General features: G+C 39.9%; 1 protein-coding gene across 1 annotated transcript in view; it reads left to right on the top strand.

Annotated features, from left to right (window-relative positions):
* The window catches only part of niban2a (niban apoptosis regulator 2a), a 194888-nt gene that overhangs the window by 76922 nt on the left and 95386 nt on the right, over window positions 1-22580 (top strand). The window contains exon 2 of the mRNA XM_072565549.1: window positions 9263-9393. Within this exon, the coding sequence (XP_072421650.1) occupies window positions 9263-9393 (131 nt within the window). The remainder of the gene's footprint in view (window positions 1-9262; window positions 9394-22580) is intronic.

Below are 22580 nucleotides of genomic sequence, written 5' to 3'. Positions count from 1 at the left end.
ATTTCAGCCCTCGTTTCAATGCAGAAGAGAATTCCGAAGACTGAAGATCCTCCTGAAGGAAGACTTATCTGTTCACTTCCAAAGTAAATGGGAGATTTCTTATTTGTAAATCCTGGCCCCTACTTTTCTTATTACCTACAAGGTTGAGCATTTACTCTGCAAAACTCCCTCAATCTTGTGTCTCAATAGAATTACCTCTCATTCTGCAAACTTTCCTATTCCTGACTGTCAGAGAATGGAGCACAATGCAAGCTAAGCACTATGATGCTGGAAATCTGAAGTAAAACGTAGCTGAAATGCACATGCAGCTTGTGTGGCGACAGAAACCAGTATTAATGTTTCAGGTCTGTTACCTTCAACGGTGTATTGTTGGCAAAACACTTTAACACTCATTTCTCCTATGTTGCTTAGGAGCTGACTTCAGTATACCTAATGGTCCCCTCTTCTTTCAGTGTGTAAATCTTACTGGCCCTCCCATGTAGCCTCCACTCCCAATGCAGTGGCTTTTGCTAGCCTATGCTGGGATGTAGGAAGGTCTAAGCTAGATTGGTAATGAATAAGGGATTGAGTACTTTTTAAAACATAATCACCAATTAAAATGTACAGAAATAGCTTGTGTGAAATTATCCGATCGGCCTAAAATTTGCTGTTGTGCACTAGGTTGCAAACAACTTGATTGGTTTTCAGTTAATATGTAAAAACTGAAGTGGGGAAAAAAAAGGGTGATTGATCTAGCCTGCCTAAACCATATTGGTTACAAATGGCTACATACAGCTTTCATTCCCTCCTCTACTGCCATGTTGCCAACTGGGCAATCTCCAAAACTTGAAGTTTAGAAGATTTCTCTCCTACCTTTTTTTGAGGTGCTCAAAGATGGTTCAGATTTTTGCTTTAAAGATTTTATTTGAAATATAGTTTAAAATCTGAGTATCCAAAACTCCAATTCCTGCCCTGCAGCAGTATTAGTCGAGTAGTTAGACATAGTTTTCTGATCATATTTGGAAAACCGCATGAATTTTTTTTCCCTACGGCCTGAAGACGCAAACAGTAAAAGCATTGATTCCAGTTAATGAGGTTGCTTTCAGAAAAATCAACCAACCAGACTGAGAAATGTTTGTTTGTAAATGTACTTGTGTTTAAAATTCCATATCTCAGAAAAGGATAAATAATTATACAGAACCCAAAATGAAATGTGAATTGTGACTGTATTCTTTGACATAATGCACTCTGTGAAGAAGTCAGGAAGGAGGATTTTACCAGTCCTCAAACTCCAAAAGAGTTTGGTTTTCTCTATTTAAGCCATACTTAATGATTGATTGCATTCAGAGAAATTCAAATCATAGCTTCCCATTTGAAGCTGATGCAAATTTTGCTTATACTGGTTCCACATTTTTAATAAATAGTATAATGAAAGCTTTTGACAAGATTTCAGTTAGGTTCAACATACTGTGAATGAGAAGGAACAGACAGTTTGTGGGTCATTTTGAAATTGGAAGTGAGGCTGTCAGATGTGAACCATTTGTAATGTCAGGTTTTGCATGTGCAAAGTATTGTGTTATTGCCTCCAGCTTTGGAGCAGCATTTGTATGAGACCAAGCTGTACTAATAAAAGAGCTGTAGTAGTTGTTATCTATCTGCATATATGTATGCCACTAAGTATGAAAACAAGTGCCATAGTGCTGGTTTGATATTCTCTACTAGTGACCAAGTTGAATCTATACTTAATTCTTCAAGTAACTGTGTGGGCGTTCCACTTCATGTGTATGTACTCTTCCCTTTACACTCATTTAAAAATATTAGTCTAATAAGATTGGACTTGGCTTGAGGTTGTTTGCATGGTACTAACCTCCCTTCAATATTTCAAAGTCACTGAATTATTGAAGCGCAATCAGTTTCTTCAACATCTCAGATTCTGCAACTGACACCATAACAAAGCATCAAGACCTCTCCAGTTTCACTGGAATAATGGAAAGCTTTACTTTAAACATGTCACATTCTATTGCACGTGGAGCTCAAAAAAATTCTCATCCTGCGTGTCAGATCAACCAGATATATTGAACGAATGTGAGACATATGCATTTGAATGCCATTCTGCTCCTCACTTTAAGTTCTCTGGAAGGTGCCTCTTGTGACACAATGGTAGTGTCCCTACCTATGAACCAGGAGGCTCAGGTTCAGGTCGTACCTGTTCCAGAGATGTCAGAACATCTCTGAACAGGTTGATTAGAAAAATAAGTTAAATTGCAAAATTAAGTTCTCTGGGTGTGTGAATTGCTGTCAAGTCTTCATTTGTTACCCACTGCCAGTTGTCATGAATAATCGGTGATGTATTCCATCCTTATTGTGGTGATGCTCCGATGATAAATCTCAAGGAAGCATTCTGTATCCCTTTTTATTGTTCCCCTTAATTTGACACTTCCAAACTTTCGTAACTAGCCTCCCACGTGGTATATTCCAGGAATGTTGGGGCATCCAAAAATCTGCCAGTGTCCTTAAGACACTAAGTCCCAGCTACTCCGCATTCTTCGCCAATATTGATCCTTGATTAGGCCAAGTGTCTGTTTTTAAAAGAAATGCTTATCCTCTTTTTTTCAGATTTCTCCATGGTCTTTCTACTTCCTACTTCTTTAACTTCCTCTGGCACTAAACTCTCACATCTGCAATCCTCCAATTATCCTCCCTTCAGTATCCCCGTTTGTTTTCTCCGGTTTGACTGTGTGCCTTCAGCTGTCGAGTCCCTATGATCTGTCACTCCCTCCTTAGACATAGCTACTTCTCTATTAATCTTTGTTTCCTCCTCCTAAGGCACATCTTAACACTTATCTCCAGTTTATTCCATCTGTTCTCAGGCTGAGAATTGGTTAAATAGTCAATGTGCTATAAGCTGTTTTACACTGATGTTTTTCCCTTTACCTGTTTTGCTTTCTACATGCTCAAAAAAAACCCTTCCAGTTTGTCCAGCATCATTTCCCTTTCATAGATCAATATTGACTCTATCCAATCCTACCATTAAATTTCTATTTTCAGAATAGTAGGGAAAATGCTTGAAACTGATGTTAGGCTGAAAGGTCTACAGTTCCCTGTTTTCTCTCTTGCTCCTTTCTTAAATAGTAGGGTGACATTTGTTACCTTCCAATCTGTACAAACCATTCCAGAACTTCTACAGTTCTGAAAGTTGTTGCATCCACTATTCTATAGTTTATTGTTTCTCGGATCTAAGTCATCAGGGTCAAAATGATTTATCAACATTCAGTCCTATTAATTTCTCCAGTACCACCTGTTAATAATTCTCCTCCATTCCCTATTTTTGGTAGTTCCTTTGGTATTCCTAGGCAATCTTTATATTGTCTGCAATGAAGGCAAAATGTTTGTTTAGTTTCTCTTCATTCCCTTGTTCCTCATTACAAATGGAGACACAAGAATATATAATGAATCCATATTTAACTTTTCTGATTTCTATTTTGCATAAGCTCTGATAGCATGTTTTGTGTTTTCCCTACTTACGTCTTTTATTTTCTCCATGAGCTTATTAGTCCTTTTGAGGATTGGGAGCATTTTAGAATTCAATGTTATCTTTTTGGGGGTAACTTTATTAACCTGTTTCTTTGATCTAATGCTACCTTTAATATCTTGTGGCAGCAACAGTTGGACTGTTGTTCCTGCTGAGTGTTTGTGGCTCAAAGCAATGTAAATTTGATGTGGGCAATATTAATCATTTTAAATGCTAGCCATTGTCTATCTACTGTCATTATTTTTAACATAGTTGCCAATCTAGCACAGCCAATTTGCCTCCTGTTTTTGTAGTTTCTTTTGTTCGGATTTAAGACTCTAGTTTTGGATTGACCTCAACCACTTTTATTGCTGAGCCATAAGGGAAGGGAAAGGTTTTAATCCTGATCTGTGCTGATTTATCTGATTTGTGACAGCAGAGGCTGCAAAACCTAGACTTGAGAAAGGGAGTGTCAGTCAAGGAATCCATTCCTAATAATTTTACAGTAATCTCTATTGGAAGTACATGTGTCAATTAAGTATTGGTAAAACAGGACTGAGCTACAATTTGCCAACCTTCAGATGAATAGTAGTAGATTAGATTTTTCTCTGCAGAGCACAGGGCATTTTGATCTCAGTTGTGTGTTTTGATGTTGTCATTTGTATACCACCTTTACCACCTGAAGGGCAAGGGCAGCAGATGCATAGGACCACCATCACCTGCAAATTCTGCTCCAAGTTACACACCACCCTGACTAAGAACGATATTACCATTTCTTCACTTGTTCCCTAATAAGACTGTGGGTGTACTTGTTGCTTGAGGAATCATTATACCTCGTTAGCCCCTTTCAAAACATCCTGGAATGCACTCGAACACCATTATTTCTTCTTTGTTTTCTAGAATATCCAGGGAATTTAGACTTGGGAAAGGTCCTTGTCTCAAGCCAGAATACCCAGTTCTAGTTGCCATTGTAGTTTACTGCTGCCTGGTGCTTTGCAATTGCCTGTCACGAGTGCTCTGAGGTTCATCCTTTGCAGTTGTCACAGCAGCAGAGGCCTGGCCAGAAGGATGCTTCTATAATTTCTTTACAGGAGTGTGTCGGAATTCTCTGGGCTAATATCTTCTGAAATGAAATGGGTAAATACTTGGAGCACAGAAGTATTCCAGACTTTACTCATCTTGGCAGAGACTGTGAGAATTACTGCTTCACTAACTAGGATCAGAAACCTTTCGCAGCTCTAACATTTTGGCAGGGCTTTCTAGGAAGAAAAAGCTTAATAAGCAAATAAATTATCAGGCTGCATTAAATAAATGAAGTCATCTTGATTCAGATTTTTAGAGTTAGAGGGGAAGTCACTGCTATGGTGGAAAAAGATGATCTTTCTCCTCTATTTGCCTTTAAACTCAATCAAAGATTTGGAAACACCGATGCAAAATACAATAATACGATTATACACTAGTATTTGTAGTCCTTTGTGCACTTGTAATTAAAAGCACAATTTCTCTTGTTTTGTACACTCACACATGCTCACAAGAACAAAAGTGCACACTTTACTCAGGACATAAAACAGAACTTTCAGAAGACCTTTTTTATTTTTCACCTCCATTTGAGATGTGGAATGCCAAAGAAGCCAAGGAAATTGATTCCTTGCCATTTCTTCTGACTGCTGACGCCCATGTTAGCGACTGCTGAGGCAAAGTTAGTCATGAAAATAAAGTCAAAAAATTACAAGAGTATATATTGATGGCTTGTTTTGAAATGGGTGGTGACAGTCAACAAGGCTCCAATTCATATGTTTATTTTTAAATATAAACATGCATTTGTTAACCATTCCTCAGATTGCTTTGGAAGACTGTGCTGAAGTCAGTCCAGTGTATCTGGCTGAGGTTTTCTCCAACATTTTCTGTTTTTATTTAAATATATCCTTTTGCATTTGCCACCCTAATATCTTATGACTGTCTGTTACATGTCACTATAAAGTAAGATTGTTCATTCTGCATTTGTTGCAAATCATGCATTGATAAACTTCATACGTTTTGACTATATTGTAAGCTCTGAACTAAAGTTTGTGGGATTTTTTTGCACAATGACTGAGATGCAGGAATGCCAAGTTCCAAGATAGCCAGAGAGGGTTGTTTCTTCTTTAGTTTGTGCATGTCATGGTCTAAAATATGCCACACAAAGGATGCTGCAAGGTCAGTGCACATCACCTGATCGATCTGCCAAACTGTTTAACATGCAGCACAAAAATGCTTGTTGTGAAAGAACAAAATGAACCGACGAGCTGGTGAGATTGTTAGAACAGTGAATTGCAGCATTGTTCTCCACATTTTCACTTCTCTGGCAATTGGTGATCTTCCTTTCCTTCTGGTCAAGTTTAACTTGTTCGTTCCCAGCATCTGCTTGCAAAAATAAATGCCGTCTTCAATGTTAGTGCAACTGGAGGTATATTTCCGGTTTGTCGTTCTAATGTATAGTCAACTTCATGATCTAGCTCATGTATATCAAATTTGAAGAAAAGTCCAGATGGTTATTTTGCTCTTCATGTAATTTAATGTTTCCTTTTAACAAAAGGAGCATTTGAAAGATTATAATAGACTTTTAGCCATCTACATCAATGTTCCATTCACCTTCAGTCACGTGGTCTGGTTTGAATCAGGTTGCTCTATTGTCTCTGTCACACAGTCTGTGAGGTGACATCAATTTCCACTCTGTTCTCGACTAGTGAATAGAGAATAGATGAGCAGTTTTGTATAAAGCTGCCTTTATATAGCAGAGGAACCAAACCATCAGTTAATGAGTTCTGTTTTGGGGAACTGAAAATCTAACTTTTCTTTTACAACTATATTTCTTGCAACTCCTACATTGTAATTTTGAATTATTACTGTATACATTAATTCATCTCTTGTGCGTAAAGACTTAAATCAAATTTTCAACATAATTTATTTGCTGTGCAGCCATGAATTCTCCGAAAAGTTGGCAATGGATAAGTTTTAGTCTGGTCTAATATCCCCACAGCATTTTAGCCACAACCCCTGCCAAATGTATTATTGCAAACTGCAGAGAAGAGTACAGAGGGGAACAGTTTCCAGACAATTTTATAAAAAAGTTATTAATAAAGCAACATTGATAAGGGAATTGTAAATATTTGGAAAATAATAAATTGCAGGGTTGTACGACTGTTTGGATAGCTGTGTAATGGCCAGTATCAGTAAAATGGACTGAATGATCTCCTTTGTGTGTTATAAGTTGTATGAAAAATGGTGAAATGTCTGTTGATCCACAACCAGAGAAGACAATTGCATTAATCTCAACCATAATGCAGTACACAGTATCTACTTTTCCTATCCAGTGATTTTTATTTTATTTTCACTTGTCACCTGGTGTTTTGCTGTATCTCACCATTAAAAATAAAGTGCCTTCTGAAAATAGAGCTATTCTAGATTTCACATGGAGCAAGAAAAAAAGGGCTATGATTAAGAGCAGTAACTGAATCTCTTGTTTCTCTCATTTTGGTTCAAGTTTCTCACTTCATTAGAAGATCTGAATTAAAAGATGGCTTGTAACTTAATCACCCAATATCCCATTATGCATATTGAATGGTAATCATCCGATCTTGTTACAATATTTGACATTGGTTTGTTATCCAACCTCTTAATTTCCTGGAGATGGCGTCCACATGCCTGTTAAGCGGATGGGAACTAGGAAGGTGTTCAAATTACATTGGTATAATATGACTGAACTTGTCAGATTGGTGTAACTGTAAACAGCATCATACATATGACCAAGTAATAACAAAGGCTGAATTTGTGCTCCATTACAGTTCTAGAACATTCCTGTACAGGTCCCAGGAAAATAGGACTGTTGTTCTATCAACTTCATTAAAAGGCCAACACCTGGAATGCTGTGCCTGCATGAGAATGACTATGTCTTGAATTCAACTTGCAGCCTTGTTTATACTGTCCTTGTGTTGATGAAACCCTATTGTAGGATAAAACTGAAGGAGTGTATAAGAAAATTACTAGCTGTTTATTCACCAATTTGATTGTTGATCTCATGGCATTCAAGTTTGCCAGTTAGACAAAGTGAAAGTGCTGTTCTGTACTAAAAATACACTGAAGGAGATTGGCTTGAGGATTGTTTTTTTAAAAAAAGAAAATTGGCCATCTTTTTAACTGAGCCACTAAAAGGCTACAAATCATGTTCAGTTTTGATTTTTTTTGAAAGTTTTTTTTTTAAAAAGAGATTTGACTGGTTTGCATCCAAATCCAAACTTTCTTTCAACTGTTTATTTTTTTCACATTGCACAAAAATGCTGAGTCAACAGTTCATCAGTGCCATTTCTCCAGTTTGCTGGGTGTGAGAAAGAGGTGACTATGGGATGTGCACTGATGTGTGCAATATCTAATTAGACAGTCAAGTCACCAGAGTCTTACCAGCCCATTGGGCTGCTGTCTCATTAGAGAGACCACTGGTTGCGATTTAATCTAAGGGCCACCATAGCTTAGGCGGATGGAGGAAATAAGAAGGAGAGTTCTTCACCGTAACCTCAGCTAGTGATGGGAATTGAACCTATGCTGTTGGCATCGATACGGCGTTGCAACCAACCATCCAGCAAATGAGCTAAACTGACCCCCGTTAGAAAATAGTGACACTAAGGATCAGGCAGTTTTCCTTGAGCACTGTTAAACTGTAAAGGAACTGGGAACAATTTACTCTTGATCGCAAGTATTGAAAAACTATCACCATTCCACTTAGAAAGTTTGCAAATAGTTTGCAGTTTCACAACTTTATTGTCTCTGACGTGATATTAAACTATTTTTATCCTGTACCTGAGCTCCATGTGACTGTCATGCACACTATAAGGATTGAGCCTGCTCAAAAGTGCACCCTGCATTCCTTCAAACCTGAATTCAGACCTGAATCAAAATAAAACTGCAAACTGCAGATGCTGGAGATGGAGAAAACTCCACTTTCTGTCTATAGTTGCTGCCAGACCTGCTGAGTTTCTCTACCAGTGTTAATTCTTATTTTAGATCGAAGTAAGGTCTATGTATTTTCACTAATTATTAATCGCGCTCTACATCACACAGGTAGTACTTCCAAGCTGTTCCTTAAAATTTACCCTCTTGATTGCACAATGTTTTGGGCTTGAATGTTTATTATCCAGGTCAATCATATTCCCAAAACCTATGAGTTTTTTTTGTCAACTTGTCTGGGTAGTTCTCACTGTATTCCATGAGATCTAGCTTTGCTATCCAGTCTCCCATGAGGAATCTTGTTGAACACCTTACTGAAGTCCATATAGATCGCATCTACTGCTCTGCCCTCATTAATTCTCTTTGTTACTTCAAAAAACCCAATCAAGTTTGAGACATGATTTCCCATGCTCAAAGCCATGTTGACTATCCGTAATCAATCCTTGCCATTCCAAATACACGTACATCCTCTCTCTCGGGATTCCCTCCAACAACTTGCCCACGCATGGCCCATAATATTCATGGTGATGACAAAGGGAAATGAAGAGAATTTCAGTTTGAACAATGGCAATGTGTAACATTTGAGAGCTCCACCATTTTTCTCTTCAACAGAAATTTCTATTTTGGTGTAAAATTATTTCTAATGAAAATGAGGTATTTTGAAATATTTCAAGTTATAACTTTTAGGCAGTTGAGAAATGAACAGATTTTTCATTGTTTCGATGTGTGTATGTGGGAGAATTACATAGTTTCCAACTATACTCAGTTTTGTATCACTCTCTTCTTTTTCAGAAAGGACTGGCAAGATTCTGGATGAGTTTTTCCAGTTCTATGATGAGCAGTATCCATTAGCTCTCTTCAATAAGATCCGATATGAGGTTGAAGAAAATGGTGGACCGCAGCCTCAACTTCTTCAAAGAAAGGCAAGTAAAATGCAACATTGCTTTTGTTTTTTGACTTGCCTGTCGTTTGAGCACCTGCAAATTTCAAATCTTCAGGAAGGAGGGTCAATGAGCTACTTGCATTAAAATAGAGGAGAGTTGGGCAGGGGTGAAGAACTAAAATTGAATTTGGGGTTGCAAGATAATATAATTTTGTGGCTGGGAGGAAGCTCTGTAATGTTGTATTCTGATATTTGAAAGAGAAGTGACATATTTTATGTCCAGAGCAATAATTTGAATGATGGTGTGTACCCTCTTAATGCCCAATGTTACACCTAATTGGGTGAAATATACAATCTGGATAAAATAATGCTAATATTGTTACATGGCCCTTTTAAATATCCTGACAGGAATCCACTAGTACAGAATTCACATCATTCCTCACATAATCTAGTCAGGTATTCATGAGGTAACTGTAAACAAATAAGCAGGGAACAGCATCCATGAAATCTTGTTTAATGTCACGTGTCACCTGCCATCCTTTAATCCACGTAGCTTCGAAATCGACGTTTCGGGCAAAAGCCCTTCATCAGGAATAGGCTTTTGCCCGAAACGTCGATTTCGAAGCTACTTGGATGCTGCCTGAACTGCTGTGCTCTTCCAGCACCACTAATCCAGAATCTGGTTTCCAGTATCTGCAGTCATTGTTTTTACCTCATCCTTTAATCCACAACTGTGCGTTTTGGTCTTTTTTGTGCTAATGGCCTATTGTTTGGGGGAGGGAGGCGAGAGTGGGAAGCTAATTTGAGTTGGCATACCTGTTTAGGGTGTTGGGATGTATTTGATTTAAAGCTGCATTCTCACACGTACTCAAGTACATGAGTACAGTGAAAAGTGTGCCATGTCACCATGTACAGCACCACCTTAGGTACAAAACTTGGGTACGAGTCATTACACAGAGAAACAAAGTTAGAAGTAAAGCATTACCGTTGTTCTTGGTATAATTAGAAAAATAAAGAAATAAAGTTAAATGTTAACATTATGGTCCTTTGTAATGTTAAGTGGAAAATAAAGGAAGTTATGTACTGTAGTTATCTAGTTTAATCAAAGGTGATGACAAATATACGCAAGAGTAAGCCATAAAGCCCAGTGAACCTGCTTTACAATATAATATTAGAGCAACCTGTACGTCATCAACCCCATTCTTCCATGTTAGTCTTCTAGTTCTTAATATCTGAAAGTCAATGTCCCAATGTTATTGGTGGAGGGATTAATATAACTTTTTATGGTAAAATCATTCTCCTTTATTTTCGGAAATTTAATATACATTTTTTCTTCAGGTGTTGTGATTAATTTGTGCTGGCAGGGTGTGAATGTTTTGAGTATAAAAACATATTAGGTTTTTTTTTAAAAGAATATGGGATGTTAAACGGAACTCCATATTCCAAGAAGTAAAGAATTGATATACTTATTACAAACAATTATGACCTTACCATTGTGTATAAGTCCTGCTAAGATTTGCTTTCCCAAAATGCAGCACCTTGCATTTATCTGAATTAAACTCCATCTGCCATTTCTCAGCCCATTGGCCCATCAGATCAAGATCCTGTTGTAATTTGAGGTAACCCTCTTCACTGTCCACTACACCTCCAATTTTGGTGTCATCTGCAAACTTAATAACTGTACCTCTTTTATGCTCGCATCCAAATCATTTGTGTAAATGACAAAAAGTAGAGGACCCAGCACTGATCCTTGTGGCACTCCACTGGTCACAGGCCTCCAGTCTGAAAGACAACCCTCCATCACCACTACCACTCTGTCTTCTACCTTTGAGCCAGTTCTGTATCCAAATGGTGAGTTCTCCTTGTATTCCATGAGGTCTAACCTTGCTCACCAGTCTCCCATGGGGAACCTTGTCGAACACCTTACTGAAGTCCATATCTACCACTTTGCCCTAATCAGTCCTCTTTGTTACTTCTTCAAAAAACTCAATCAAGTTAGCCAGAAGATTATTGTTTCAGATCCCATGTCTGATTCTGACCCAAAAGTCATGAATAGGTGCTGAATTCAGAGGCACTATCCTTTTGCGAAATCAATTTTGAGATCCTTGCCTCCCCTTCCTATTCAATCCATGGTTTTGAGCATCTCCTGGTACTATGTTAAAAGACAGGTGTTTCTCTCGACTTTTGTCTGATACTTGCCTTCCAACAACAACATCACTGCAACAGTTAAACATTTGTAGCTTTGTCCCTATCCCTCAGACATCTGTTCATGATATAATTGGTAGAGGACAGAAGCCCATGCTTCTCAATAACTTACAGATGTACATACAGCACCCTCCAAAACTGTGTAAATTTGGCTTCCGGTCTAAGACAAAATGTTCATCCAACTAACTGCCTTGTCACCAGAATGGCATCTGTGTGGTAGCAGACTGAGAGTTTTCAAGAAGCACAGTACTGATGCTCTGAGTACTGCCTGAAAGAGCAGATTGTGAAGCAGTGATTTTTCATCAGAAAGTAGGTGAATAGCAAAGAGCAACAGCTTATAGTAATCACACAACTTGACTAAACCTTTCTCCCTCTAATGTTTTGTACTGTATACCAAATGAGTACTCCTCGCCTTCCTGTCAGAGTATTCAGTTGTTTTACACTGCACTGACTTCAATCTGACTGTGGTTGCAGAAAAACTTTCCTGGGTTCCAGGCCACGTCATTAGCAGGAGATGAATGAGCTGTATCTTTCTGAGATCATTGTGGGCAGGAGGCATGGTGGAACAAAACTGAACTGGCATTTTTTTATTCTATTACTGCACTGGGGGACAGTCACCGTTTTGCTACAATTTTGACACTAGATTAGATTACTTACAGTTGGAAACAGGCCCTTCGGCCCAACAAGTTCACAGCCCACCCAGACCCATTCCCCTACATTTACCCCTTCACCTAACACTACGGGCAGTTTAGCATGGCCAATTCACTTAATCTGCACACCTTTGGACTGTGGGAAGAAACCAGAGACACTGGGAGAATGTGCAAACTCCACACAGACAATTACCCGAGGTGGGAATTGAACTCAGGTCCCTGGTGCTGTGAGGCAGCAGTGCTAACCACTGCGCCACCGTGCAGCCCCAGATGTTGTGAATTGACCCGTTTTAAAGCATTGTGCTCGTGTTGAATTTCAAAAAGCGAGACTTGTGTTTTATATAGTGTCTTTCATGACCATAGGCTATCTCGAGGTATGGGAAGCTAAGGAATGAAAGATTTAGTATTTCAAACAATTCCTTGGGAAGTTTACCTCAGTTGATTGATGGGCATGCATGGAAACTTGGGACAAATATTTTCCCACTCCAATAGGCACTAGAAATGCTTTTTTTTAAAAAAAAAAGTCCAGGCATTTGTATTTGACTGTGTGGAATGTTTTGCTTGTCAGTATTTGACATCTGGAAATTGAATATAAGCTGCTAGTAAAGTGTTTTTTTTGAAAAAATGTAATGGTGTGTAAGCTGTCAGAAAAAAAATCGGCACTTAAAAAGTTAAAAGACCTTGAAGTAGTCACTGAGTCCAAGGCGTGCACTGGACTCCGAGAAGCAGTAGCCACAGAAGAAAGGCCACCTGAGAAAACACATCTCGAGTCTGCTAATACCCAGATAACTGAAAGCATCTGCCTCCTTGGCTCTGAGGCAGTCTTTTTTTTTCAGTGGCCTTTCAACAACATTGTGAACAGTTACTGCACTCTGCCCAGGCACATCAGCAGATATCTGACCCTGGATTAATTCCTGACTCACCATCCCAAATGCTTGCTCCACAGCATAAACCTGGCCCAATTAGTGTGAAAAGTAAGCTGAGGCTTTTCCGATTGGAGGTTATTAATTCAGCTTAAGTGTTGATTTTTTTTTTGGAAGCTCTAGTTCTGCAGTTATTTATGGAGACTCCCTGGGAAGAGCCATTTGTCAATTGTTGAAAGCAAGTTTGATCTGAATTGGCCTGTTAGGTTTCTCAACAAAGATGGAAGGCTAATGCCATTTTCAAACAGTGAAAAGGAACTAAACTTCAATTTCAAGAGAACTACCAGGGTGCAGAAGGAGGCTATTCAGTCCCACGTGCCTGAAATAGTTCTATCTAATGCTAAACTCTTCTCTCTTCCGCATATCCCTGCACATCATTTCTTCCATAAAACCATCCAACCTCCTCTTGAATGCCTCAATCCTCATTTCCAGGGCCATCACATTCTACACCCTCCCTACTGGCTGAATGAGAAAAAGCTTTTTCTCACATCTCTTCATCACACTGGCATCACCATTTACAAGTCATTTTAAATCCATGCTCCTTTGATTTTTTTTTTCTCTCTCTCTCTCTCTCTCTCTCTCTCTCTCTCTCTCTCTCTCTCTCTCTCTCTCTCTCTCTCTCTCTCTCTCCTACAAATGGAAGCAGCTCCTTTCTATCTACTTTGTCCAGTCCATGCACAGTTTTGAAAACTGTAGTCTGATCTCTCCTCATCTGCTTCTCCTTTAGGAGAACAGTCTGGATTCTTCAGTCAATTCTCATAACTAGAGCTTCTCATTCCTGGAACCATTCTAGTTGTTCATTTCTGTACTTTCTGCATGAAAATGTTCACATTCTTCCTTTCAATGTGGGACCTACAACCTGTTTAGCCATCTTCAATTTATTTGTTCAATTTGAAGGGATAGTGTGGTCCCATTGCTTTTTATTTGTACTTCATCCTATTAAATGGACCACATTTTAAAAGGAGAATACTGATTTGGTTCCTTCTCCTGGTCTCTGTTTCCTGTGTGGTTTCAGCCATTGTTGTCATCCATGGGTTGATGAAGCATAGGTCTGCCCTGGGTGTGTTTCTGCCAGGCCTTTGCTAACAGTCTGGAGGTTGGGATATTTTGTTCCTCCATGTCGGCCAAGTCAATTTGCACACTCAAAGCTTCTTAACGGATGAGAGGTTTTGGCATTGAGTTTTCTGATCAGATTGTAAAAATGCATATATTCAGCAATATACGGCATATATTCAGCAATTCTCCTGGACAGACTTGTTATCCACACCTTTGTTGATCTGCTCTTCTCTCTGCACTCTATCTTCACCTATTAGTGTACTCCCTACCCCTCCCCCCACCCCCCCCCACCTCAACAATACTTACATGCACGCATCTCTCTCTCTCTCTGCGCTCGCACTCTCTGCGCTCGCTCTCCCCCTCACACAAACCCCTCTCTCACTCACATACATATACACACATACATCTCTCACTCGCACACACGCACACGTCCGCCTAAACGCCAACATCCCTCTAGTTACCGTCATATGAAAAAGGTACCTTTTACAGAGAGTGTGGTGAATAGCAGTCTTTGAATGGCAGTTGGTGCTTTCTCTGGCTAACTGTCCAAAATAGCTGCTTTTTTAAATACCCCAAATATCAGATCGTTGGTGTGATGTTGTCAAAACAGTAAAATTCAAATTTGCTGAAACATGCAGCATCTGGCTATAACCTAGATACCTCAGTTATTTTTACAGCAGTTCAAATTTAACCAGTTTAAATTATACCCATGATACTGTAACCCAATCGAATTTGAATTTTACTGTTTTGACAACATCTCACCAATGATCTGATGTTTCGGGTATTTTAAAAAAGCAGCCATTTTGGACAGTTAGCCAGAGAAAGCACCGACTGCTATTCACCACACTCTGTCAAAGGTACCTTTTTCATATGAAACGTCTTTGTAGCAGAAGACGGAAGATGACCCAGGGAGATCTACAAGCAGAGGAAGACTGACACTGGAGGTGAAACCCACTGCCTGTTTTTGAAAATTAAGTTGCTGTGATTTTAATAGGGGCTTTTATTGGATCAGGATATTGTTATACAGTGTAGGTAGATAACAACCCTTTAAGAGAAAGGAGGCTTAGAGTTGTAAATAGTTGTTTAATGTTCACTTTTAGAGTTAAAATTGGTATTTCTTCTTTAAATAATGGAATTTGGGTAGCTCTGTCACTCATACTTTAACAGATTATGAGGCAAGGTAATCTTGTGTGTGCTTGGTTTAATTAGTACCACCGTGTTGTAATAGTAGAGTATCATCCAGTTGGATTGAAACCATAGATTTAGTTCAAAAATAGCCAAGGTGGCAGGGTGCAACAGGCATCATCTCTTTCAAGAACAGAAAATGCTGGGGGTAACTCAGCAGGTCTGGTAGCATCTGTGGAGAGAAAGCAGAATTTACATTTCATGTCCAGTGACCCTTCAGAACTGGAGTTCACTTTGAATGTTAACTCTGCTTTCTTTCCACAGGTGATGCAAGACCTGCTGAGTTTCCCCAGCAATTTCAGTTTCTGTTTCCAATTTTCAGCAATCTGCAGTTCTTTGATTTTTTTTTTTAAAGATATTGACAGTCTGTGGAATCAAATTTCAAAAAATAAAATCGAAAGAACTGCGAAAGCTGGAAATCGGAAACAAAACAGAAATTGCTAGAAAAGCTGTTGGTCTGGTAGCATCTATGGAGAGAAATCAGAGCTAACATTTCGGATACAGTGACCCTTCATCAGAACTGATGGTAACTAGAGGGATGTTGGCGTTTATGTGGATGTGGATGTGGATGTGGGTGTGTGCTTGCTAGCTTTCAGCGCACACCTTCAACTTCATAACACTAGTCCTGAATGTCATTCCCTTTCAACTGCGTAGTATTTTATCAAAAAGATTCAATGGTATTGGAATGCAAGACAGTTTTGGAATCTTCCACTGTTTGATTCATGCCACAAGATCTGACAATTGTCGTGCAACAGCATTTGGCAGATGAGTTAGTCTGGTAGGTTGTGTTTTGTTCTCATACAATTAAGAGTTTGTTAACAAATATGCAGTTAGGTTGAAGTTGTGCATAACCTTCCAGTATTATTTACACAATTGACACAATATTTAAAAAATTAAGTGAATAGAGAACTTGATGCCACTATTTTATTGATTCGGCCAGTGATTCTTACACAAAGAACAGCAAATTGTATTCAAGCAAGTCAAGTCTTTAGCCTATTGTCTTTTTGTATTACTTCAGGCCAAGAAAGCAATGTCAGTTTCTAAAAACCTCTTCATAATGCGTATATTTTCTTTCTTTACGATGTGAACATTGCAGGGTAGGCTGCCAGATGCTACCATCTTTAGTTGTCCTTAAAGAAACTGGCTTGCTCAGCCTTTTTAGTGTGTAATTCAGAATCACATTTTTGGGGGCTCTGGACTCTTGGCCAGGTCAAGTAAGGACTCCTTTCCCTAAATGACATTCTTACCCAAACTAAGTCACCCTTCATAAACCAAATGGTTTTTACAGCAATGGATAATGATTGCCATTACTGAGACTCTGAAGTTTAGCTTTATGTTCCAGGATTAAATCATCGGCTACCTGCTGGGACCTGAACATATCTGCCAGAACGTTAGTTTCATCCAGTTACATTTCCCCATACTATCATTTCCCATATGAAAAGGAAGTAATGTCAGAATACTGTTGCTCTATGCCAATTTTCCTCATAACTTGGCAAGCGTTTTTGGTTGCCTCTGTTGGAATTTCACTGATATTTTACTGATTGTCAGTGCAGTTTCCTAAATATGGAATATAAATTTGTGCACAGTTATTCCTCATTGGAATAAATTCTGGATCAGGGCCTCAAACACACAATTTATATTCTGAACTAGGAAGTTGTTGAAACCTTTAATGACTCCCCATTCCCATTCCCCTTAATACTTTTGAAAACTGTTCTACAATTTGTCCCAACAGTGTAGCAAGGCCTTCTCCATGCTTGGCTCAAAAAAAAAACTCAAATCCTCTTGAATTTATCCATTTTCAAGATGTCATTTTGGAGGACTTTGAGCGAATTGTTGCTAGACTTCCTTTTGACTGACTGAGTTGATCAGCTCATGACCTTACTCTTATAACTAGACACTTGTAACAGATAGCAAAAGGTTCAGCATCAGAAGCGATTCAGTTCAAGATTGCATTTAAACAGTGTACCTTTTTTGTGCATCTCGATGTCCATAACTGATGCAATTTCTTACTTTTCAATTGCAGTGAATGTGACCAAAAATGGCAGCTGTTCATACATCCTAAGATCTCACTGCTGGCGAGGTGATTCATCAGTTGTTGTCTTTGCAAAGGTGGATGTTGGATGTTTCTAGCTTTGCAATGCTGCTGTTTGTTGAGTAGCTAGTGTGCTGGATTAACATCTCACATCGTCAAGTCTCCTCCTCCAATTTTTCAGTTTGGGGGACTGTGCCAGTGGCTCAGTGGTTAGCCCTGCTGCCTCACCACACCAGGGACCTGGATTTGATTTCACCCTCTGGTGACTGTCTATGCGGAGTTTGCACAGACATTCTCCCTGTGCCTTTGTGCGTTTCCTCCAGGTGCTCCAGTTTCCTCCCACAGTCCAAAGGTATGCAGGTTAGGTGGATTGGCCATGTTAAATTGCCCCGTAGTGTCCAGGGATGTGCAGGCTAAACAGATTAGTCATGGAAAATGCAGGTTACAGGGATAATGTAGTCAGATGAGTCTGAGTGGGATGCTCTTTTGGAGGGCTGGTGTGGACTTGATGGGCCGAATGGCCTCTTTCCACATGGTAAGGATTCCAAAAGCAGATTAAGATTTGTGTGGATTTTATGGTATTTTGATCAGGTGAAGGAGATAATACAAATTTTCCGCAAAACAAGTTCCTTATTGAAGTTATGTAAAACTGGCAGCTACTGTAGCAGAGATTGTTGCAGATGCAGTATATGTACCAAGCTGTTCCAGGAACTCTGAGCCCATCCTTTTACTAATGGGGATCAGATACCACTGTTTCCTTCATGAACTGCTGGTTATTATTTGCCTTTAAAACCTAATTTATCTGATCCTAGTGAATAAGCAAACAGCATTGGCAGTCACAAAATCTGATCCTAGCAAACTGCATATTTAACTCCTTGTGAACTGCACTTTATCTTGTGAACCCGCAGCTTTAGCTTTACATTTTGAGGCTGGAAAATAAGTGGATTCTTAATATTTGTTTTTGGAGTCAGAAAGTATCAAAACGGGATGTTCTAAATAGCAATTCCAAGTCCTTGACCGGTTCCTTAACACAGTATGATCGGACTCTTTCCCATCTCAAATTCTTTGCACAACTTTGAATTGCTGCTCAAAAAATGTCTATTATTTATCATTCTTCTATTACTCTGTAACTTGTGTTTTACACTTTGTGCCATGTATGATTGTGTAGTTTGTGTTGTCCATGTAGCACTCTCCATTCTGGAAGAACGCTGTCTCATTTTTACTGTATCAGTTGAAGATGCTGCATTTTGGGAAAGCAAATCTTAGCAGGACTTATACACCTTAATGGTAAGGTCCTAGGGAGTGTTGCTGAACAAAGAGACCTTGGAGTGCAGGTTCATAGCTCCTTGAAAGTAGAGTCGCAGGTAGATAGGATAGCGAAGAAGGCGTTTGGTATGCTTCCCTTTATTGGTTAGAGTATTGAGTACAGGAGTTGGGAGGTCATGTTGCGGCTGTACCGGACATTTGTAGGCCACTGTTGGAATATTGCATGCAATTCTGGTCTCCTTCCTATCGAAAAGATGACTTTTTTTAGATTAGATTACTTAGTGTGAAAACAGGCCCTTCAGCCCAACAAGTCCACACCGACCCGTCAAAGAGCAACCCACCCAGACCCATTCCCCCACATTCATCCCTTCACCTAACTACGGGCAATTTAGCATGGCCAATTCACCTAACCTGCACATTTTTGGATTGTGGGAGGAAACCGGAGCACCCAGAGGAAACACTCGGACACGGGGAGAATGTGCAAATTCCACACAGTCAGTCGCCTGAGGCTGGAATTATACCTGGGTCTCTGGCGCTGTGAGGCAGCAGTGCTAACTACTGTGCCACCGTGCTGCCCACAAGTTGTGAAACTTGAAAGGGTTCAGAAAAGATTTACAAGGATGTTGCCAGGGTTGGAGGATTTGAGCTATAGGGAGAGGCTGAACAGGCTGGGGCTGTTTTCCCTGGAGCGTCGGAGGCTGAGGGGTGACCTTATAGAGGTTTACAAAATTGAGGGGCATGGATAGGGTAAATAGACAAAGTATTTTCCCAGGGGTTGGGAGTCCAGAACTAGAGGGTATAGGTTTAGGGTGTGAGGGGAAAGATATAAAAGAGACCGAAAGGGCAACTTTTTCATTGCAGAGGGTGGTACATGTATGGAATGAGCTGCCAGAGGAAGTGGTGGAAGCTGGTACAATTGCAACATTTAAGAGGCATTTGGATGGGTATATGAATAGGAAGGGTTTGGAGGGATATGGGCCAGTTGCTGGTAGGTTGGACTAGATTGGGTTGGGATATCTGGTCGGCATGGACAGGTTGGACCAATGGGTCTGATCCATGCTGTATATCTCTCTGACTCTATGGTCAAAATAAAAGCTACTCTACTCTAAAACCAAAAGATTGGAAAATTGAACTAGGTGTCTCTCTTTCACTCATGTTGGAGTTTTGTACTACTGGCTTATGTTTGTGAATTTATTTGACACATTTTGTGGTAAAACTCCAAATCTTGATTGACTAGCATTCTGCAGTAGTTGGTTTCTCTAGCAGGGTGACGCTTGAGTGTATTTAGTCCAACCTCAATGGTTTAAAATTCCTTGCCTTTGGTTGAAGGGTATCTTGTATCATGAGGTACCTCACCTTCACTGCCTTGAGGGCAACTAGCAATAGGCAATCAAGGATGGCCCAGCCTGTGTCACCCACATCCTGTGAAAATAAAGTTTTGTATTGTGTAGTGTTCAGGTTGTTGTGTAAAGGGGTAAATAGTTTACATCAACCTGTTCAGTGGTTTTCTTGTGTCCCTCGGAAGCAGGTGGGTCTTGAAGCCCAGACTGAAGAGTAGGAACATGAGCACTGCACCACAAAAGCCCTTCTGTAAATGTGTATCCTGACTGGAGGTGCTGGTGTTGGACTGGGGTAGACAAAGTTAAAAATCTCACAACACCAGGTTATAGTCCAAAGGGTTTATTTGGAAGTACAAGCTTTTGGAAATACCTGTTGAAGAAGCAGCTACCTCTGAAAGCTCGTACAGGTACTTCCAAATAAACCTATTGGACTATAACCTGGTGTTGGGTTATTTTTATCTTAATCCTGACTGACTGACTCATTTTTCTCAGTTCAACAGCATTAGCAAGTCTTGAAGCTGATAATCTGATAATGGTAGAAGGAGTTTGTGAAGAACAGTTGATGTTTTACAGGAAGTATTTGATTGCTCTCATTTTGTTCTTCATCTTGCCATTAAACGAAAAATAACAGGAATCGACATGGGCTTGAATTCTGGTTCCATATCATGTGTTTCCTTCCTGCGTGGGCACAGGAGCATAGCTTTAAGTTTTAACAGTACTTAGCAAAATTGTGTCCTTAATGGTTAAGGTGATATGAGAAACCCAATACTTGGACAAAATGGTACATTCGTGTTTTGTATGGCATAGCAGATTACTTTGGGTGGATAATGTGCTACATATTGCTGACCACCACCCACCACCACCTCAGATTTGGTGGTGGTAACCTGCAGGAAGTGGCCAGAATTGCATTCAAAATGATCATTCTCTGCTGAGACTGGGTGGAGAGTGAGGGTAAGGAAGGGGTGAAGGTAAATGTGTGGGAGGTGAATTGGACTGATCTCCACCTGACCTGCCCCTTTAACAACCCTGCCTTCTGGGTGAGATGTTAACTAAGTTCAGTGCCTCTGTGTGAAAGATCCCGTGTATTATTTTTGGGAATTCCTTAGTCCTGATCAATACTGTTTTGTGACCAGCACTTTGAGACAAATGGTCCAGTCATTCATTCTCTTGCGATGTGTGGTGACCTGCAGTAAGCAGATTGGCTGCTGTCTTTCCTGCACTTCAAATGTTGGAGGGTTTGAGGTCAAAGGGATTTAATGATGTAAATGAATTCCTTCAGCTCCTGAACCCCCGACCCCTGAGTGGACAGTCAGTTATTTTTCCACCCTTCATCATTTTATTTATTCTAGTTTGAGATTGTGTTGAATGTTTCAGTGTTTACACAGATGACCAGCATGTTGTGTTTTTAATACAAGTCTTGAATGAAGTACGCAAGGAGGGGACATGAAAGGTCCTTAGTTGGTAGGATTAGGGAAAACCCTAAGGCTTTCTATAGGTATGTTAGGAATAAAAGAATGACTAGGGTAGGAATAGGTCCAATCAAGGATAGTAATGGGAAGTTGCGTGTGGAGGCTGAAGAGATTGGGGAGGCACTGAATGAATACTTTTCATCAGTATTCACTCAGGAACAGGACATTGTTGTCGATATGAATATTGAGGCACTAATAAGTAGAATGGATGACTTTGAGATATGTAGAGAAGAGGTGTTGGAAATTCTGGCAAGGGTGAAAATAGATAAGTCCCCTGGGCCTGATGGCATTTATCCTAGGATTCTCTGGGAAGCAAGGGAGGAGATTGCAGAGCCATTGGCCTTGATTTTTGTGTCCTCTTTGTCTACAGGAGTAGTGCCAGAGGACTGGAGGCTAGCAAACGTGGTTCCCTTGTTCAAGAAGGGGAGTAGGGATAATCATAGTAACTATAGGCCAGTGAGTCTCACTTCTGTTGTGGGCAAAGTCTTAGAGAGAATTGTAAGGGATAGGATTTATGCACATCTGGATAAGAATAATGTGATCAAGGATAGTCAGCATGGTTTTGTGAAGGGCAGGTCGTGCCTCACAAACCTTATTGAATTCTTTGAGAAGGTGACTAAGGAGGTAGATGAGGGGGAAGCGGTAGATGTGGTATATATGGATTTTAGTAAGGTGTTTGATAAGGTCCCCCATGGTAGGCTACTGCAGAAAATACAGAGATATGGCATTGAGGGTGAGTTGGAGGTTTGGATTAGGAATTGGCTGGCTGGAAGAAGACAGAGGGTAGTAGTTGATGGCAAAGGTTCATCTTGGAGTGCCGTCACTAGCAGTGTTCCGCAAGGATCTGTTTTGGGACCATTGCTGTTTGTCATTTTTATAAATGACCTGGAGGAAGGGTTAGAAGGTTGGGTGAGCAAGTTTGCGGATGATACGAAAGTTGGTGGAGTTGTAGACAGTGAGGAAGGATGTGGCAGGTTACAGCGGAATATAGAGAAGCTGCAGAGCTGGGCAGAAAGGTGGCAAATGGAGTTCAATGTAGCTAAGTGTGAGGTGATTCACTTTGGTAAGAGTAACAAAAAGATGGGGTACTGGGCTAATGGT

Source organism: Chiloscyllium punctatum, chromosome 49 (genome assembly GCF_047496795.1).
Source record: "Chiloscyllium punctatum isolate Juve2018m chromosome 49, sChiPun1.3, whole genome shotgun sequence".
Lineage (NCBI taxonomy): Eukaryota > Metazoa > Chordata > Chondrichthyes > Orectolobiformes > Hemiscylliidae > Chiloscyllium > Chiloscyllium punctatum.
This window is presented reverse-complemented; position numbering and strand designations above follow the sequence as displayed.